This window comes from Suillus fuscotomentosus (assembly GCF_016647785.1).
Source record: "Suillus fuscotomentosus strain FC203 chromosome Unknown F5891scaffold_26, whole genome shotgun sequence".
Lineage (NCBI taxonomy): Eukaryota > Fungi > Basidiomycota > Agaricomycetes > Boletales > Suillaceae > Suillus > Suillus fuscotomentosus.
In genome coordinates, this window is record NW_024539538.1 from 172,270 (window position 1) to 192,747 (window position 20,478).

Sequence of the window (20,478 nt, forward strand, 5' to 3'; positions counted from 1 at the left end):
GATGTGGCAGCCATGTGCACGAACTGGTTTGATGTTTGTTCTGATGGCATTGAATATTGCTGTCCTGTGAACATGATTTGGTGAACACTGTGCTTCGGTGTTCTGAAAGCCAAGCGCGCTGTTCTATATATTCACACATCGACACCACTGTATCATTTTTCTTTCTACTAGTCCCTCGCATCTCGATTTACTCAACGATTTTGCAAGTCACATACAACGATCAGACCACCTCTTATAACATTGGTGTGGGCACCATGCACATCATAGAACGTTCAGCCAATGATTTCGACGCGAGGTTGATCATTGGGCCGGTCCAAGTCAGTGGGCTTTTGAGCGCTGCACTATTCGGTTGTCTTTCTTGTCAGTCCTGCATATATTTCGCAGGGTGCAAGAGTGATCATCTCGCTTTGAAAGCCGTTGTGAGTCAGTCAAATGCATAATTCAGTGTTGATTTTATTGATCACTTTCGCGGTCAGGTATTTGCAGTCTTGTATGCTTTATATTTGATCGGGCTCCTTCAAATGCCAACGCATGTCCTGCAGCTTCATTCAACTGGGTCACTTTGTCTGCATAATATCAACATTATGGACAATGACTGTTAGCACCTATGGTGACCCATCTCAACTCCAGGTGTTGCCTCTGGCAGCAGACTCGGCCATTCCATTGAGCGCTTGTACAGCATTCATCGTGCAGGTAAATGGTTCCGGATTTATCTTGATTCTTTGTTGCTGATGGGTAGCAATATCAGTCATTTTACGCATTTCGACTCTGGAAGTTGTCTAAAAAAGTTTACTTACCTATCCTCTGCGAAATGATCTCACTCATTGCAGGAATTGCTACACTCATTATCTCATCGAGAGCGTTCGATATGACAGACATCACAATTTTTGAAGACAGTCAAACTATACTGATTGCGCTCTCTCTCATGGCACGTACAGTCTGTGACGTGATCACCACCGTTGCCATCACCTGGAGTCTATACCACAAACGAGTCTCCGACTTTGAAAAGTATGACTATTCGTCGTCTTGCCTACCATTCCTTACGTTTATCATAGCACGACGACATTAATCGACCGATTGATCTATTGGACTGTTGGTAAGATATCAGGCGCCTCCATGAGATTGATGTCCTTTTTAATTCACCTCTGCACAGAAACTGGTCTGGCCACCAGGTATTTAGCTGTTTCATAAGGTGTTTCCATCAATGATCTGTTAGTTTGATGGCCGTTATAGTAGGCAGTGTTGGTAAGGACTTCACCGCCTATATCTTCCCAAAAGTGGAGCATTGTCTAATTAGCTTTAAGTTTCTAGCGATGAAGAGTAGCTGTAAGTGTATTTGTACCGCATTTCACCACCGCTGAAATCACGCAGTTGTGTGGTTTGGAGCATGGTTGATATTGCCAAATGGTAATGATATAGAATACTTGAAATTCAGTACACTTACTGACTCCCATGTCGTTTAGTTGTAGGGAGCTCCTTGTTAACATCGTCAGTCACCAAACGAACTCGACAAATGATAAACCAAACTTACCGGTATGGCATTCAGGCTTAACCGGCGGTTATTATTTCGAGAGACTCGGCGCGCCTCAAGAGGTGACGCTCAGAGTCATAGTAATAGTGCTATAGTGAGCACCATTTGATCAACTGCGTGTGAATTCTAATTCTGTTTCAGAACACCCTTGTGTTTAGAGCTGAAACTAGGCAATCGCAAGCATACATATCAGAGAACTCCAAGCACCTAAACGTTGAAGGATTCCAAAAAGCAGAACGCGGGATCGACCAGGAACACAGACGGGTCTCCAAGCCTACGGTGGTCCATATACATGTTTAACCGATGATGAGTTGCTGCTGGCTATGTACGATGAGGTTATTTGCTTTTGACACTTTGTAGGTTGTTATTAATATTAGTCATGGATGTTGTGATATTGGTTCCCATATGCAAGACGTCCTGAGGCTGCGGGCTTACCTGGGTCTAATGCCACTTAAACGAAGGTTTCTGTACGACTACAGCATTCCGCAAAACATTGGATGCAGATATCTTGGGCAACACCGTAGCATCACTACCATGGCCTTCAAATGACCAAGTTTGGTTATGACCGGGATGATCAGCAGACGATTGCTTTTGAGTGGGTGTATACAGAAGCAGATATGTGTATTGTGCATGCTCCACAGGAGCCCAACTCGAGCACTAGACTGACACTGCATCATATGGTTGGCTTCACCGGCAGATGGACCAGGTCATCGATCCGGCTCCATTCCTGATTCTTCGAGAACTACACCATGTGCCCCATCCACGTCTAGAATGGGTGCAATGGAACGTCTTGCAACCGTCAAGAACTAGCCCCTGATTGTACCGGGTCGCAAAGCTAGCAGAACAAAGACTTTCTTAGGGTGGAGCTAGTGCAGAAATTGCAGATACCAAACCCGGGTCCACGATGGACGACTCCCAAATGGATGACTCTGACAAGTTACCAGGTGGTTTGCCTGTCACGAGGAGGAGCCTCGCTCATGAACGTTGCAGTTGCTGGATCGACTCGGACTCGGACAGCCTTTCGACACATTTTGCTAGCATGTCGGAGAATATAAGTGGCCCGGGATCGCGTCAGATCATAACATCATCGCACGAGTCAAAGACATTGCTTCGGTTGATAGATCATAGCATGCACGTTGGTACTGTAGAAATACTCTGGCTATAGATATTTTAAAAACAGCTCTGATAGGTAGTCGCTTGTGTTTTGATGTGCATTGTTGCTATGTTAGTAGATGCAGATACCCTATACTATGGGTTACGGTTTATTCGTTACGGTCCGCTATTTCGTGAGTCACCCTCATGTCACGAATAGTAACGGACAATCACACTGGCCGAATTTACAGTCCGCTCGGCACATGCGATTCGTGAATTTCAACGATAATTGATTAGGACTCGGAGGCTACTTAGTAGTAAATATGTGAGCTACAGTATGTACGGAGAGCTAAATGCAAGTTATTAACGATGTGTAAAATTTTGCTGAGGGAATGTTTGAGTACTCTATTACGTAACGAGGTACGAGCGAAGGAATAGAGTGTAGTCTTTGTGTAAGCGACGGATGCAGTACGAGCTCTTCCTTTCGTACTGCGACGTCCTCGTATCTCAGCCTAGTCGTCCTCGACGACGTCGTATATCATCCTTTTCTTTTCTGCCATTACCAACTATTAACTTCTATCCTTACTTAAAACTATAGTATCCCCACTAAACCAAACCAGACAACCTTTCAGTTCTCTCTGGTCCTCACATGAATCGCATACTGACTGACCTGGCGCTAGAGGCGCAACCAAACTTCGAGTTTCCCGCATATGCAGCCTGGCTCAATGCCATTATCACAGGAGGGCTCACCAGGGAGGAAGCTCTCGCGCAGATGGCAGAAGGATGGAAACTTGAGCGTCAAGAGCGCATCACTCTCTGGATTCAGCAATCTGAGGAAGACCTTCGGTTACAACGAGAGCAAGAAGAGCAAGAACGTACTGCAAAGGAAGCCGAAGCGGCTGAAGAACTGCGGGAAGCAGAGAAGAAGAAGCCGAAGATTAATGACTTCGACGTTGAAGCTGTCGTGGCGGACGTTCTCATCCCTCGCCCTTCGCAATACGCCCTGCAAAAGATCAAGAGTATGGAGTACGTAGAGCTGTGGTATTTTAGCCCGGAAGGGTGCTGGGAAGCATCAGAGAGTTCTAGGACTGACGGCAGAAGATTCATTCGGCTTGGCAAAGGTCGACGGGTACGTGGCCTTCAAGCCAATGGCCTCATTCAAAGCGTCGCAGAAAGCTCTGCAAGATCATGACCTTTCCTGGCGCCAGTTCGACATGGCAAAAACGAGTTTCCTTGTCCATATTGACAAGAACGGCTGGCCGGACAAGCACCAGCAGGCCTTAGCGCTGTTCTTCACCCTCATCACCAATCACGAGCACCGAGTGCAGTCCTTGCAGTGCAAAAAAACCCTGCTTCGATATGCAGGATTCGTCAGACGAGAATGGCACTGACCGTCTGACCCAGAATCAAGGTTTCAACATTGGTATATTCAACAGCGCCCTATACAACACCCTCTCTGATGACGTTTGGGAGGCGGAGCGCGATGAGAGCATCAAATTGGTATATTCATCCATAAAGTCATCATTCTAAGACTAACCAGCTTCAATCTTCCTTTCTTCCATGCTCCCATCTACGCGTACCCATCGCTACGCTCGTTTCCGCTTCCACGCTGCCGCCATCATACCATCCTTCGGGACCCTTATCGCTTATGGCACCGCTACCACCCAATACCAAACATATTCCACGCTTCCGCTCTGTCTACCCGCTTCCACGCATCCCATCGCTCAACCCTGGCACTCACCAGCTGCAGAACGCCATCACGGCTCCCAACGTGCATTCTCGCCCTCGGGGTCGCGAAACGAGCTCAAGCAAGGAGAAGGAACCTGTCCCTTCAACCAAAGACAATCAGTTACCACCCTTATCATCCATCCGCTGGCAATCAACCCAGCAAGAAATCAGCGAGCAACCAGCAGTCTTTTCCATCGAGCACAGGTCAGGCCGGACCAGCTGCCTGTGCTCTCTGCCTTGGTCGGTTCCGCCACAACATTCACAAGTGTACGTCCGAGTTCCTTTGGGACAAGAGAACCAAAGCGCGTTGCATTCGCAACACGGAAGGACACATCACCAACCCCGAAGGGCGGGAGTTATGTTACGATTGGCAAAGGCCAAGGGGATGCTCAAGCAGCTCCCATTCCCACAGTGCACGAATGCTCAGGATGCGGAGCCAAGGATCACGGAGCTCAAGACTGTCCTCAAGGCGAGGCAATCCAAAGCCCTCACTCCGTATGACCCAGAAGCATGGCTCCTATACCTCAAATCTGCAAATCTCCTGCACAAGTACGCGCACATCCCCAACGGCTTACGGTTTGGCTTCAAGGGAAGCGTACTCCCCATATCTCTTACTTACACTCCTTCTAATAGTCCTTCGCTTATCGTACATCATTCCGCATTCGCTACCATACTCCTTCGTGAATTCTCTACCGGTCGTTACATCGGACCGTTGTCAAAATCGGAAACCGAAACTCTCATTGGACCCTTCCAGACAGCGCCTTTATCTATGGTCCCAAGACCAGGCAAACCAGACAGGTTTCGAGTGGTTCAAAATTTATCATTTCCATTGCATTCATCTCCAACTATATCGTCTATTAATTCATCTATTGACTCTGACCTATATCCATGTACCTGGGGCACCACCGCCACCATCTGCCTCCTCATATGGTCTCTTCCCCCAGGCTCACAAGCCGCAGTTCGAGACGTCGCCGAAGCTTATCGCACGATCCCACTCCACCCATCTCAATGGCCAGGACTGGTCATCAGGACCGGGCCTGACGAATTCGCCATTGATTCCAGTTTTTGTTTCGGTTTCACCGCCTCCGCCGGTACCTACGGCGAGGTGGCAGATGCCAGGGCAGATATATTTCGCTCTCAGGGCATTGGCCCAATCTCAAAGTGGGTGGATGATCATTTATTCATTCGCATTCTCCAGTAAGCATCTTAATAGCTACAACAACCTCCGCAAGTCTCGCGCAGCCATCATCGCGAGGAATGGAGGATTATTGGTGGACGGAGGTAGAAAATGGTATAAAGGGTCTATCATGCCAAACGGCACAGTGGAAGAGTTTGACGAAGATTCGTCCTTTCCGATACTGGACCTGTCATCTTCCTTTCCCCATTCCCTCGAAGACGCATCATTTACTTACTCCTTCGAAGACATCGATCGCCTATCTAAGCTGCTGGGAATCCCATGGGAGCTCACGAAGGACATCCTATTCTCATCATGCGCACCATTCATTGGTTTCCTGTGGGACATCGCGACTCGCACCATCTCAATTCCGGACAAGAAGAAGAAGAAGTACTTGGCTGCCATCCTCAAATGGGAGGCACAACACACGCACACCCTACAGGAAGTCCAGCAACTTTACAGCAAACTACTGCATGCCTCCTTGGTGCTTCCAGCAGGACGAGCGTACCTCGTCTCTCTGGAGGCCATGTTACCCACTTTCCGTGACCATCCGCACATGCCACGTACCCCTCCCAAAGACACCAGCGGAGACCTCCGCTGGTGGAAAGCCAACTTCGCTCGTCCTATCCTCTCCCGCGCCATCCCAGGACCAGTCGAGGTCCTCAACCCCTCAGCTTACTCGGACGCTAGCTCAGGCATTGGCGTTGCGATACGGATCAAAGGCCTCTGGCGGGCATGGTGTCTCATCCCAGGCTGGAAAGGCAACAACAGAGATATCAGCTGGGCAGAGGCCATCGGGATGGAGTTCCTCGTCGCCGCTATCCTGGCTCAATGCGCAAAGGGAAGTTGCATCAAAATATTCGGCGACAATCGCGGTGTCGTCGAAGGTTGGTGGAAGGGTAGGAGCCGAAACAAGGCCACCAATGGAGTCTTCAAGCGGATCCACGAACTCATGGCAACCTCTCAATGCACTGATCCTTACTCGCTACATCCCTAGCGAGTACAACCCCGCCGATGGTCCTTCCAGAGGGATCTATCCTCCCATGCACCTCCTCCTCCCTCCCATCCAGATCCCATCAGCAATCAAGGACTTCATCGTCGATTTCGACGCCCCCACGCTCCCTGCTGAACGCGGCCATCGTGGTGCAAACAGCAAAACGCACTCACCATCAATATCGTGCAGTACCGAACTGCGACCGATCCACCAGACTCAACGACGAGTTTAGGCGCCAAGGCGAGGAACTCCTCAAAGCAGCGCAAGCTTACTTACCCTGCTAACCCCACTCTTAATACCTCCAACCTACGTCCACACTGCCAGGCCAAGGATCGGCTGCGGCTGTGGCTTCCCACGAACTCTCGATCAGCAACCACATCCCTCCCTCATGCAGACGCCCAGCAAATCCAGGATGTGATGATTCACGCCTGGGCGCGCAGCACGCAGGAAGCGTACGGCAGTGGAATCCTCGCATATCACGTGTATTGTGACTCTAAGTCGGTCGCGGAGAATTTACGGGCTCCTGCATCGTCGGAGCTGGTTTCAGGCGTTTATTTCAGACTTAGCTGGTTTTTACTCAGGTAGAACAATCACCGGTTACGTTCACGGAGTGCGGGCATGGCACATCTTACACGGGATAAAGTGGTCGCTAGAGGAGGATCAGATTGACGCGCTGATGAAGGCAGCAAAAAACCTCACTCCCTCGTCGTCCAAACGAAAGAAGAGGCAGCCCTACACGATAGGATTTATAACCAGTTTGTTGCAGAAGCTGGATATGAACGTTCCGATTGACGCGGCCATGGGCAGCTGTCTGACCACGGCCTTTTACTCTATTGCCAGGGCTGGGGAATTTACAATTCCCAATCTGTCATCCTTCGACCCCGCAATACATGTAAAGCGTAGTGACACCCGTATCAAGAAGGACCGCAACGGTCTAGACACCACAGTATTTCACCTTCCCCGCACGAAAATGTCGCACACCGGTGAGGACGTCTTCTGGGCCAAGCAACAAGGTCCTACAGACCCGCACGCAGCGCTGGAAAACCATTTTCGGGTCAATAACCCACCACTTCAGGGCGCATTGTTCTCTTACAAACATGGCAACAGTCACCGGCCACTAATAAAGTCCAAGTTCATAGCGCACCTTGCTCAAGCAGCCAAAGACGCCGGTTTAAATCCTCTGCAAGGTCACACCATCAGAATTGGAGCTACGCTAGAGTACCTCCTCCGAAACGTTCTGTTCGACGTTGTAAAGACTATAGGATGATGGGCAAGTGATGCATTCCAGCTATACCTCCGCAACCATGCGCAAATTCTCGCACCTTACTTGCAAGACACTCCAGTCATCCAGGACAAATATTTGCGGCTTTCTATGCCGCGCGTACGTTAATCAGCATGTGAGTTCTCGTCCACCTCCTACTGTCATGGGAATCCGCGGTTCGCTCGATGCGTCGTCAGACTCCTGGCAACATGGGATTCGCAGCTCACCTTTTGTTTTCACAGGATCAGCAGATCGGGACCGGGAGGCGCTGCGCGCCTTCGCCCAAATAGCTCAGAACATTCTCCATAGTAGGACCTTAGTTTTCGCGTGTCGAAGTAGTAGACAATATTATCGGTGGCTTCTGGTATCTATACGCATCTCAGCGTCTCACAAAGAATGAAGATGTGCCAGTGCATCAGTAAATCGGTGAATTCTTGCCGGGGATTATGCTGATTATGGTGCTTTTACATGGTCATATATTGCTTTATATCACTTTATATTACAATGTGACGAAAACCTTTCCTATATATTACGATATATAACGATATATGACGATATCTTCTTCTCACAGGTTCTCTGATGTGGGTATTGATACATAGATGGATTGTGAACTTGAAGTTCGTGACTTTGTGCCAGATGTGGAGGTTGAGCGCACATGAAACGCACTATTAAATTTAATGTCCGACATCGGCAGCTACGGCAAGTGACACTGAATCGTGATTTTTGCTGCTGTCACGCTGAAAACACGATCTCTACCATTTCTCAACATATTTGTTTTATTTCACTTGGGATATGATAGTATAGTATATAGAACATACCCAGTGAAGTAGCTAAGCAATTACTTCACGATTGAGTGCTGTAGACAAAAATCACGAAATAGTGGACCGTAACGAATAAACCGTAACCCATAGTAGCCTCACTCAAAGCAGACATTCATTTTCTCCGTCATCCCACGCCAAACTGCTTTGCAGATTCATGACCACCCCTTAAAGTTGAATTCATTCAGGATCCCGAATTGATTTCCCTGTCTACTTGACTTCGTGGAACAGTACTCGCCTCGATACAGGTAAGAACGCATCTTGGTGACAGCTCATGTTGTGATGGAAATGCAGTGGAAGTAATAACCAGATCAGCGCCATCAAGCAATGACTCGCCACATTCGGCCTCTGGCGTGGGGCGGTGTGTACAGTGTTTAGGATATATAGGAATAGTTGAGTCGTCTGCGTAATGGGGGCTGTAAGTGCAGTGACAACTAGAGCAGACCGCATATACGACAGTTTTCCCAGTGAGACAGGCACCGATGAATCCAGTACATTTGATCAAGGAACCCCCTCCATCCAGTTTGGACTCTCGCTATACCCAGCAACATCCGCACAGACGAGCTTACTGTGACCCGGGTAAATGCACAGGGTTCGTTGCATATCTTTCCCCAAATGGCCCCAACAAAGTAGATAGAGCACCGTGCAATGGGATCGCTAACGTGCACACACCGGAGACGAAGCGAAGGAAATTTGGGTGTGGGCAGCATATGATGCACCTGTTGCACTGGGTGACCTCGTCCTGTAATAGTTTTTAAGGAAGTGGGGTGTGTCACTACCTAAAGTGCGCGATGCGGGTGGAGCTGCGTTTTCGATATTAGACAGTGTGGTGGAGGACTTTTACAGGGACGCGGGGGTGATAAGGGCAGTGGGTGGAAGGTGAGGGCGCCATGGTCTTGTGCATAGGAAGTGAGAAATCAGAAGGAGAAAGGTCCGGTTGAGGAGTCGCCTGGATGGAAGTGGGTGAAGGAGGGAGATTTGGACGAGATGTGGAGGGAAGACGCAGGATTCATCAAGAATAGCTTGGATGGCACATCGAGGTGTGATACATGAGATACCGAGTCCCAAATCACTCTTCCAGATAGTGTTGTTGATTCGTTCCAGGTGGGCTCGCTGTTATAAGGTCCCGTTAAAAGTGAGGAATAAGAAAGGAAAACATCGATGATGAGAGGCGAGCGACATGTGCGACGTGGGCTGCGGACATGCGGTTTACACTGACGCCAAGCGTGACACGGCTGGCTGCAACGAGGGAGGGGCTGCTTGATAAGATGAAAAAAGCAGCTCGGAGCGCAGGGCTGGAAGAAATGGAGGTGTGGAACTTGAACGTACCAAAGGATTTGGATGGTCTGGAATTTGAGGGCGAGGGAAATGAGGCCTCGTCCCAATGTTCAGAAGTAACACACCTCTTTAATTCCAGCAGAGAGATGCATACCTCGCCACCATGCCATTTATTTGAGTTCTCTGTATGTCCTCGGCCCTCCCTCGAGATTGTCGATATTGCGCTTGAATCCCCCTTCGAAGATTTGGCATCTGTATTCCTCTCTTCAAACCGGAATCCCATTGTAGCTGCTTGACAATTATTCAAGTTGGTGTACTTTGGAACCTCCTCATAATTGGTACTTGTAAGTACCAGGGAACTTTGTTTATAATTATTTACCTCCGCCTGCCAGGGTGATCTCAAGATCAAGTTCCAACACGAGCAATTACTGGCACCTCTAAACCAAATATTGTGAGTCCAATTGCAAGATGGCAAATATTTCGTGTATGTGGTCTGTCCCTACACACCTAATCTGGTCTGATTGTTGTCAGACTCATGATGCGGCTAAATTTATCTGCAGTCGTACCAGTGTATATACACTCAATACCCGTAAATTCACCTTATATCACACTGGTGACTGCAACCAAGTCAAGTCCATCACATTCATTACTACGCATCGAAGGCTGTGTTTTGTTTACATTAATCAGTGCCAGTGTTTCACTGGTGCTATATTAATCCGTACTGATCTCCCATGGAGGAGCTACATTTCTCCATTTTCTTCAGCCCTGGTGGAGGCAACTTTCGGCCGTCCCTCGTGTCCCAAACTAATCAACGCTTTCGTAAGCCAGACGAATCTAACTGATCACATTATTCTTATAACCTTGCAAAACTTAGTATAGGCACAATGAATAGCTTCAAACGAGCAAGTGATTTCAATGCAGAGCTAGTCATCGGACCGATCCAAGTCTGTGGAATGTTGAGCGCGGCGTTATTTGGCTGCCTTGGCTGCCAGTCCTACTTGTATTTTGTAAGATTCAGCGACGATCATCTCGCCCTAAAAGCAACTGTAAGTCCATCAACTATCCAATTCATCGTTGATTTGATTGATCGCTCCATACGATTAGGTATCTGCAGTCATGTGCGCCCAATGTTTGACTTAATTCCTCCGGATATCAACACAGATTTTGCAGCCTAATTCAGCTGGGCCACTTTGTTTGTGTATTATCGATGTTGTGGACAATGACTGTCAGCACCTATGGTGACCCATCTCAACTTGCGGTGCTCCCTATAGCGTTAAACGTCGCCGTTCCGTTGGGCGGTTTAACAATTGTCATTGTGCAGGTGAGTAATTTCTAGATGTATATATCCATTATTGCGTCTTTACGATTCATATTAGTCATTCTACACTTTTCGACTTTGGAAGTTGACTAGAAATGTCTTCTTGCTCATTTTTTGTCAAATGCTCTCCGTGATTGCACAAACTTCCACGTGCGTTCTCGCAGCAAAGGCAATTTCCGCGACGAACATCGCGGATTTTCAATTGCTGCTGATTGAGCTCACTTTCACTGCACGTGCAACCTGTGACTTGATCACCACAGCTGGAATCGCCTGGGGTTTGAAGAAGAGACGAGATCCTGAGAATGAAGAGTATGGCTATCTATCATTTTGCCCGAAGTTGCTGTTTCTTACGTCTACCATAGCACGGTTACGATCATCAACCGGCTGATTAAATGGACAATCGGTGAGACATTAGGAAAGGTCTCCATCGAATGATTTCCCCACCTAACATCACTCATCACCTCTGCACAGAAACTGGTTTAGTCACTAGGTATTTGACTTTTATTATGGCTTACAATTTTTTTGATCGATGATTAGTTTGATGGCCCTTACGTTGGCAACATTGGTGAGTGCTCCGTCATCGATATCTCCTCTCAATGGAACATTCTCTAACCAGTCTCCCAAGCTTCCAGCCCTGAAGCAGCCGAATTGTGAGTGGGTTGATACCCCACATTTCACCACAGCTGATACGATGCAGATTCGGGGATCGGGTTATGGTTGCTGTTTCCTAATGGTAATGATACGAAATAATTCACATTAAATATATTCCCTCACATATTGTGCAGTCGTAGGGAGCACCCTGTTAGCCTCGTTAGTTGCCAAACGGACAGATGATAAAACGACCACAAAACTTACCAATATCATACAGGTTGAATCGTCGGTCGCTCCTTCGGGACAGGGCCTCAACAAATGATACTCAGAGCTGTTCACATACTCTGGTGAGCACCATGCATTTGAATAGTTGCGTAAATTAAAATTCTGTATCAGAGCACGATTATGTTCAACACCGGGACTACACAATCACAAGCTGACCCACCAGAAAAGGAATTTCAAGGACCAATATTTACAAGTGTGAGCACTCAACCAGTCAGGAACAAATGCAGGTTTATTAACGAGCATGTGTTTAACAGACAAACGAAACTATTTCTATGTGCTGACTTTGGGGTAAATTGCAGACGAGATGATTTGTCCTTGGCATTTTGTAGGTTGTTATTAGACTTGTATGTATGTATCAAGGACCGTCAGTGACGATATCAAATTCAGGATGACAATGTACCAGGCGTCCTGTGAGCTTGCTATGCAATCCCAAGCAGAGCCGTTGGAAAACTTCAAGAGTTGGAGGCATAGCAAGTTTCTGAGCCTGCAGTGGTTCATGATAGTCTGCCAGCATGGCTCTAAAAGATACCGAAGAAGGACACTCTTGTGTTTGCCCGGCATTCGGCAGAGCTGATTAAGTGAGATGTGCAGGATGCTCGGGTACACTGGGCAGCACGGCACGAGGGGGCGTATACAAAAAACTAGTTTGCGTTTAATTCGATGGACTCAGGACGTGCCAGGAATAAGCGAGTACTATAGTGTAAAAGCAGAATGATACATAGTTGCATAAAAACACTTGAGAATGAATCATCCGCTTGCTTCCATCTCAGCGAGAGCTTCTTCATTGAGCGCCTCTGCCTCTGCCATGATTTTCTCCTCCAGTACAGCAACCCTGGATTCTGCATCCCGACGCTCACGGTCAAGCTCTGCGTACCGCTCCTGCAGTAGGCGCTCTCTTCGTGATAGAGTATCCACCTCCTCTTTCAGTGACTCTAATCTCCGTGGTCCAGCTGCAGCCTCGTTGATGCTGAGTCGAGCGAAGCTCTCATAGTCCACTTTTGTTCGCACGAGCTCATTGAAAGCTTCAGTAACACGTTTGGAAAGAGCTTTTGAACGTGCTTGATATCCACCAAGGGTGATGTCAAGCTTCTTCTCGGCCTTAGCAGCTTTGCTGGCCTCTTTTGACATCTCTCCACGATTCTCCTCGAGCTAGTGCGGTATAACCGGCTATTCTAGCTTCCGCGGATAGGCTACTGGGTTCTACCCATGTTCTCGAGGCGGCATCGAAAGCGAGCTGCTGACGGACACTTGCCCAACACGCACTCTCATCAATCTCTTCGCTGCTCGACAGCGTTACCAGTCCCTCCTTGACTTGGACTTCAGTTGGCATCAGGGAAGCCAATTGAGGAGGCAAGTTCAAGATGAATCTGAGCTTTAGCAGCAGCGAGGTCATCATCTGGCGGTATCTGATAAGTTGATGGCGTGCCACCAGGAATATTCGTGCCAGGGAGAGGATGCACTATCGAGTCGTGCAGTAGGAGATCCGCAATCTCCGAATTTAGGAGTCTTCTGACCTCCGTCATGTCGTCATCTTCTTCCCCAATGTTCAAGTCTCTCATCAGCTGCTCCACGTCGACCCGTGCAGGACGAGGCAGACCACGGGCAACAACCTGTGTTCGTCTTGCTAAGGCTTTTCTCTCCTCCTCTTCACGTATCCGCTTTAAGCGTGCATCCCTTTCGGCAGCATCTTCCTCCGACAGCGGACCAGCGGTACCATCCTCTTCATTCTTCATCTTCCGGAACCAAAAGCTCGAAGTTGTTCTCAGGTCTTCGGAAGACTCATGAATCCGGCCTTCAAAGCACGCTTGGCGGAGTCGGTACGCAACCGGAGGTCAGCGTGGTGTCTCGCCAACTGGCATACCCGTAGCAGGATTGATGCTGAGGGTATCACGCATAGGCGTCCGCAGTGGGGTTGCGCCCCACGATGCACCATCTCGCGGCGTTGCAGAAACGTCACCTGGGCCGCCATGCATAGGAGTTGCGAGAGGGATTTGGGGTAAAAGCAACTTGATGCCGAGGAGTTGCGCTCTCGAAACCAGTTCCTCCCCCCGGCCCAACATGAAGGGGGGTGTTCTCATCTCCCAACAAGGTGTCTGGGCCATGGTCATGTTCCGTAAATTGCGTGCTTCCAACATGACATTGTCCTCTATGATATAGCTCAGTCGCTGCGATGGAAGTGAGTACTAAAAAAAACTCACGTTGGGGTGCAGTACGAGGTGTTCGTGCCATCCTTGCGCCATCCAGGCCCTCATAATCACTCAAGAGCTTCGCAGTTGCCTCGCTTCCGCCACCGACCAATGCCTTGGCATTCTCCCCTGTCTGCCCAATCTTGACAATGTCTTCTAGCTCCGCCTCACCAACCTGCGCGTTCGGCAACACAAGCTTCCGTCGTCGGCCAATGCTCTCCGCCTCTTTCAACTTTTGTATCTGTGCATCACGAGCAGCAATGAATTTTGTTTGGTGGCCATCATTTTCACCCTTAGCCTCTGCTGCCCGACGTTGTCGCTTCCTTCGTTCAGCCTCTTCTTCGTCAGGTTTGCGTTTGTTTTCTAGACGGCGCAGTGATTGGCCGACTGGCGCCGAGGTAATGCGTGCCTGTTCTTCCGATGTGTCGTAGAAGCCCGCTGCCGGCTTCTTTTCAAAGGGAATGTCAGCATTGTAGTCCATACCCTTATTTTTCGTTTTATGTCGCATACTAAAGCATATCACATGAGGAGGGTCATAGCGCAAAGTAAATAGATTGACGCACATGATTCCAGCAGCCTTCAGCTCACGCTTTTTCTGTAAGACTGCAAGTCGTCTTGCTTCTTCGAGCTGGCGTTCACGAGCCTTCCGCTTAGCTTTCTTGCCCTGTGTATTTGCGAGACGAGCACGGGCTTCGGACAACATTTCCTTCTCTGTATGCAGAGTCAGTGAAAACCCGCCTCCCGGAAAGAAGAAAACCTGCCATCTTCGTCCATGTCAATAGGATCAGGACGTGCAGGCTTAGTTTCAGGGTCGGGGTCAATCTCTCCTGGTCGCAGGCGCCTGATGTCGTCTGCACTCGGTGCTGACTCTCCCCCTGGTCCCGCCAGCCCTAGCTCCTCGTTTTCCTTCGCCTCAGCCTCATCCAACAACTTCTGATATCGCTCAAGACATTGTGTAGCAGTACGACCCACTGCGGGGGCTATTGTCCGCCATTGCGTGGGCATAATTTTTGCGAGGTGCATCAACTTTTCATCCTCGGTCTAAGTAGTACATTGCAGGTTTCAGTACCAAAACAGGGGTCTGCGACACACACCTTTGACCATTCTGTCTTCTTGATAGACGGATCTAGCCACTCATACCACCGCGCTTTACATTGTTTGGGGGTCTTGCGGACCAGCAACGACGATATACGCGCCCTGGTGATGCTCAGTACTAGAGCAGGGCAGCTAATTATGAGTGGACAACTCACCATTGGTTCTTCCCATACTTCGCTATCGCAGCCTTGAGAACTTCGTCCTCCGTGTTCTGGATGAGTGTGTTAGATTCGGATTCCGGTGATACTCAGACCGAAGTTGCAATGTACCTTCCAAACACCTGATTCATTTACAATTAACACGCGTCAAAAAGCATGGATAAATTCACTTGCCTCCTTTGATGATAATTCGAACCATGGCTGGTGGTGGACAGGATTCAACAAGTACTACCGTAGAAGTGTTCGCAATGAAGTGCGGCAGTAGCTTAGTAAGCTTCACAACTCGGAGGCGGTTCTGAATTTATTATTTGTTCTCGACGTTGAGTGCAATCAAACGATAACAACAGCACAGTGGTCAGGCGATGTCGATGAGCGGTGAGGAAATTCAAACCACATCATGCACACTTCTTCTGACCTTTGACCTGAATAGATACAAGTATGGAAAAAATTAAACCACCACTGAGCACGACGACACCTGCCAAATTCCAACCTAGTAATCCATAGCAATCAAATGGGCCGTCCAGACCAAGGGTCTTCGAGCAACTTCCTTTGCTATAGTCCTTTTCTCTGGGATATACTGCAGGATTTTAGCTCAAGCAACAGCTTCTTACCTTCACCTTCCAGTCTCCATAGAATCTGCCAAGGTGACATCTCGTGTGACGAGGTTTGGGCGCTTGGATGATCCTGGCGCACCGTTAGCAGATACGTGGCAATGGTTTTTTATTACAACTTGCCGTCATATTTAAAGGGGGGCTGTCAGTATCACCTTGGATGATTAGTCGACGAATCCAATGAGCTGAGCAAGATGCGCAGCCCCTGTATCTTCAGGATCGAATACATTCCATCGCGTGGTCTTCATCTTTGATTACGTTCCATATCTGCGACCCAGCGACGTCAACGAGCTCACGCCCGTTGTGCCTTCGGCACAAATCGAAGGAGCGCTACGCGCTCCTTCAGGGGAGAAAAATGAGTGTTGTTCCTTCGTCACAGGAAGCCAAGGAGGGCTACGCCCTCCTTTGGCTTCCTGGCCTCAGGCTGCATCCTAATAAATTGTGCATTTTGAATGATTTTGAAATATATTTATGAGCAGCTTTTCAAAAAAACTCAAAGTACAATCTATCACACCACATAAAAGTACATAGTACTACATACAATCAGTCAGTGCTATGTTCTTTGAGCAGGATTTTGACCAATATAAAAATACAAAATATGTAACAGTATCATTGAATGTATTTGTTTTCCCATTTTTCCCTGCTTCCCATCTAGGGATCAGCAGGGGTATGGGAAACCCTTGAGGGTAGGGGTAGGGGTTTGGATCTGAAGACCCCTGTACCCCTGGGAATATACCTCCAAATTGATTACCATAGGAGTGATGGATCAGTATAAAATTTTGAAGTTGTACATGTGCCTTCAAATGGTAATATATGTGATTGGAAAAAATGTTACCATGGGGTATACCCATGCTAATCCCTACTCCCTACTCCCTACTCCCTACTCCCTACTTCCTACTCCTGTCTCCTGTCTCCTGTCTCCCGTCTCCTGTCTCCCGTCTCCCATCTCCCGTCTCCCGTCTCCCGTCTCCCGTCTCCCGTCTCCCGTCTCCCGTCTCCCGTCTCCCGTCTCCCGTCTCCCGTCTCCCGTCTCCCGTCTCCCGTCTCCCGTCTCCCGTCTCCCGTCTCCCGTCTCCCGTCTCCCGTCTCCCGTCTCCCGTCTCCCGTCTCTGTTCTCTCAGTCTCCCATCTCCTGTCTCCTGTTCTCCCATTTCCCCATTTTCCTGTCATCACATTCTCTGGTTTTTGAGTCTACATTGTCTTTGTCTCCTTTTTTTATTTGAATCTTATCTCCTGTCACCACATTTGTTATCTCCCTGTATGTAATTGTATCATATGTTGTTCCATTTATGTACATATACAGTCACTACTAATAATTGCAGTAGGCAAAACACTCAAATCCTGTTGTCCCCCTGCTCAAACACATTATTTAATGCCATGTACACATACAGTTACCAATGTTGTTGCGCAACATTCCCAATGGGTGACGTTGTTTGAGTCGCCGCTCGAAATATACATGAAAACCACGCGAGTTTCCAAATAGAAGTTCAAGCGAGGTAAGCGAAAACCATGTGGCCTTAGGCGAATCTAAGCATATCTAAGCGTATCTAAGCATATCTAAGCGTATCTAAACGAAAACCACATGGCGCTACGCGAAAACCACGCGAGCGCGCGAACATTTCCGAAACCTTTCTCCCTTTCTTCTTAAGACTAGTCCACACCCGTTCTGCCTTCGGCACAGGTCGCAAAAAAAGAGCGCTTCGCGCTCTTTTTAAGCTCCCTGGCCTCAGCTTCATCCCAATAATTCAGAAGGCTCCTGATGAGCATTGTTCCTTCGTCACAGGAAGCCAAGGAGGGTTGCACCCTCTTTTGACTTCAGGCTGCATCCTAATAAATTGTACATTTTGGACACTTTTGAAATACATTTATGAGTAGCTTTTTTGAAAAAACTCAAAGTACAATCTATCACACCACATAAAAGTACATTTACAATATGTAAGGATGAAACATTTGATCCTGTGGAACCAATTTCCATGACTTTCCTGCCTGTGCTGGGCCTTCATACAGATTTGTTCACACACAGTCAGCTTTACACTGCACTATTGAGTGTGCAATGTCAAAGAGACATTCAGGCACTATTTCCTACAGAGGCCGAGGAGAAGACTATGGCAAACATAGTATACAGACACACAATGTTTGAAGGTGATTGGTACTCTTGTAGTACATAAGATCAGTCTCTTCCCTATGTTCTTTGAGCAGGATTTTGACAAATGTAAAAATACAAAATATGTAACAGTATCATTGAATGTATTTATTTTCCCATTTTCCCCTGCCTCCCATCTAGGGATCAGCAGGGGTATGGGAAACTTGAGGGTAGGGGTAGGGGTTTGGATCTGAAGACCCCTGTACCCCTGGAAATATATCCCCAAATTGATTACCATAGGAGTGATGGATAAGTATAAAATTTTGAAGTTGTACATTTGCCTTCAAATGGTAATATATGTGATTGGAAAAAGTGTTACCATGGGGTATACCCATGCTAATCCCTACTCCCTGCTCCCTACTCCCTGCTCCCTGCTCCCTGCTCCCTGCTCCCTACTCCCTACTCCCTACTCCCGTCTCCCTACTCCCGTCTCCCATCTCCCGTCTCCCGTCTCCCGTCTCCCGTCTCCCGTCTCCCGTCTCCTGTCTCCTGTCTCCCGTCTCCCATCTCCCATCTCCCATCTTCCCGATCTCTCTGTTTCCCATCTCCCGACCTCCTGATCTGTCTGTTTCCCATCTCCCGACCTCCTGATCTCTCTGTTTCCCATCTCCCATCCTCCCGATCTCCCTGTTTCCCATTTTCCCATCCTCCCCATCTTCTGTTCTCCTATCTCCTCCCATTCTCCCTGTTTCCCATTCCCAATTTTCCTGTCTCCTCACTATCTCCTGTTCTCCAGTTGTCAAGTCTCTACTTTCTCTATTTTTTATTTATTTTTTCACAACCTTTTCTCATTCATTTCCTGTCACCACATATATTTGTTGTCCCCCTGTCTGCAAAATTATATCATGTTGTTCCATTTTCAATTTTATTATTTACTGTATGCATGTAACATAAACAATTACATTACAATAAGGAAAATACTTGTATTGCGTAGTGCGCTGCTCTAATGGGCAAGTGAGTCGGCGCTCGAAAGCCACGCGAGAAAACCACGCGAGTTTCCAAATAGAAGTTCAAGCGAGGTAAGCGAAAACCATGTGGCCTTAGGCGAATCTAAGCGTATCTAAGCGTATCTAAGCGTATCTAAACGAAAACCACATGGCGCTACGCGAAAACCACGCGAGCGCGCGAGAGTTCCCGAAAACCTTTCTCCCTTTCTTCTTAAGATTCCATACCGCTGATTTCCAACCTCAACATCAAACCTAAATTCCAGATATCCGCGTTGTATGTCCAAGGCGCGCCAAGTGCAACTTCTGGGGCACGGTGCCCGTCGAGCTATAATAGGTGTTGTCCAAGAGGGTACGAAGCATCCCTGAACATCGCAGTGTCCGAAATCTGTAAACGCTGGTTTTCCAGGCTTGTTATCAAGGGTTCAAAATCATCTCTGGAAAGACACATGGTACGGTCGACGAGAAATTTTTGGATCGAAGGCTATCTGCTTCATCGCTGCCGACCGTCCGGTATCGATATGGATGTCAGCGATGGTGCACAGACAGACTCTCGAGCTCAACCAGTATATCGTCGCGTGTGATATCTTCAAGTTGAATAAGGGATACTAACAATCAGACTCGCTGGTGTAGACGACGTGACGCTCAGTATGGATATAGTTTAAGCCAGACAAAAATACATGAGCATCCATCTGAGAAAATCGGACAGATGTGGTTTAGCTTAGTCGAATTTCAAGCAACTAGATGAGTTCCCGCATGGGTTCGTAGATGAGGCATTTGTGGTTTCCGTACGGGCCTTGATAGACTCGAACGAATCGATAACGGCAAATGCAGCCTAGATCATATGACGAATTCACCTTTGCGATGGGCCCGACATCTGTAACTGATATGAAGCAGACGCGGCATCATGAGACATGTTTATTGGTGCGACTTTCAGCGTCGCATAGCGTGTAGATCATCAAAGTCGTCTGGGAACAATATATTTGAGAGCCCCTATCTTGAGGATGACCCTTGGCAGGCCTGACTGCACCATACCTTCGCTCTGTTAGGTTTCGCGAATCACATCTTCCCAGTTTCACAGGATAACGATACATTCTTCCTCGAGGGAGGCAGCATTTTGGCCCCGAGTTTGGAAGCCTGAACTATCGACGCTTGCAAGCGTCCAACGAGTCTTCGCATTGGAGAGGAAGTAGAGCACCCTAGTGAGTCAGTGACAAGTCTGACAAGCCAGGAAGGACAAATGATTCGGATTCGGATGGGAGCTCAGATCC

At 48.1% G+C, this 20,478-nt stretch overlaps 6 protein-coding genes across 6 annotated transcripts; 4 read left to right on the forward strand and 2 right to left on the reverse strand.

The window, feature by feature from the left end:
* Positions 1-120: 120 nt before the first annotated feature.
* Positions 121-1,365, forward strand: F5891DRAFT_297043 (uncharacterized protein). The gene is made up of 7 exons (XM_041371238.1): positions 121-419; positions 477-490; positions 543-693; positions 749-1,008; positions 1,056-1,096; positions 1,154-1,245; positions 1,305-1,365. The coding sequence occupies exons 1-6, from the start codon at positions 255-257 to the stop codon at positions 1,189-1,191; spliced, it is 669 nt and encodes a 222-aa protein (XP_041226109.1). The 5' UTR covers positions 121-254; the 3' UTR covers positions 1,192-1,245; positions 1,305-1,365.
* On the forward strand, positions 1,056-1,914 carry F5891DRAFT_1032443 (uncharacterized protein). Its single transcript, XM_041361663.1, has 8 exons — positions 1,056-1,096; positions 1,154-1,172; positions 1,217-1,245; positions 1,312-1,326; positions 1,372-1,407; positions 1,464-1,488; positions 1,547-1,625; positions 1,673-1,914. Exons 4-8 carry the CDS (start codon positions 1,314-1,316, stop codon positions 1,829-1,831), a joined length of 312 nt encoding a protein of 103 aa, XP_041226110.1. The 5' UTR covers positions 1,056-1,096; positions 1,154-1,172; positions 1,217-1,245; positions 1,312-1,313; the 3' UTR covers positions 1,832-1,914.
* A 1,358-nt stretch (positions 1,915-3,272) lies between these two features.
* On the forward strand, positions 3,273-4,014 carry F5891DRAFT_980130 (uncharacterized protein; the record flags this gene model as incomplete). Its single annotated transcript, XM_041376974.1, has 2 exons — positions 3,273-3,752; positions 3,796-4,014. 2 exons carry the CDS (start codon positions 3,273-3,275, stop codon positions 4,012-4,014), a joined length of 699 nt encoding a protein of 232 aa, XP_041226111.1.
* Positions 4,015-9,411: 5,397 nt separating this feature from the next.
* On the reverse strand, positions 9,412-10,193 carry F5891DRAFT_297327 (uncharacterized protein). The gene is made up of 2 exons (XM_041371240.1): positions 10,002-10,193; positions 9,412-9,944 (listed from the first exon to the last, which is right to left on the reverse strand). The coding sequence occupies exons 1-2, from the start codon at positions 10,044-10,046 to the stop codon at positions 9,516-9,518; spliced, it is 474 nt and encodes a 157-aa protein (XP_041226112.1). The 5' UTR covers positions 10,047-10,193; the 3' UTR covers positions 9,412-9,515.
* Positions 10,194-10,559: 366 nt separating this feature from the next.
* F5891DRAFT_297134 (uncharacterized protein) lies at positions 10,560-12,613 on the forward strand. The gene is made up of 15 exons (XM_041371239.1): positions 10,560-10,695; positions 10,751-10,922; positions 10,981-10,994; positions 11,047-11,197; positions 11,253-11,503; positions 11,557-11,597; positions 11,666-11,684; positions 11,732-11,759; positions 11,820-11,844; positions 11,892-11,927; positions 11,980-12,004; positions 12,063-12,132; positions 12,182-12,265; positions 12,325-12,399; positions 12,458-12,613. Exons 2-14 carry the CDS (start codon positions 10,761-10,763, stop codon positions 12,349-12,351), a joined length of 933 nt encoding a protein of 310 aa, XP_041226113.1. The 5' UTR covers positions 10,560-10,695; positions 10,751-10,760; the 3' UTR covers positions 12,352-12,399; positions 12,458-12,613.
* Positions 12,614-12,696: 83 nt separating this feature from the next.
* F5891DRAFT_1032474 (pre-mRNA splicing factor component-domain-containing protein) lies at positions 12,697-15,759 on the reverse strand. The gene is made up of 10 exons (XM_041361664.1): positions 15,706-15,759; positions 15,507-15,562; positions 15,351-15,453; positions 15,018-15,297; positions 14,820-14,967; positions 14,269-14,765; positions 13,924-14,216; positions 13,500-13,797; positions 13,235-13,387; positions 12,697-13,200 (listed from the first exon to the last, which is right to left on the reverse strand). The coding sequence occupies exons 1-10, from the start codon at positions 15,706-15,708 to the stop codon at positions 12,818-12,820; spliced, it is 2,214 nt and encodes a 737-aa protein (XP_041226114.1). The 5' UTR covers positions 15,709-15,759; the 3' UTR covers positions 12,697-12,817.
* Between the last annotated feature and the right edge of the window lie 4,719 nt (positions 15,760-20,478).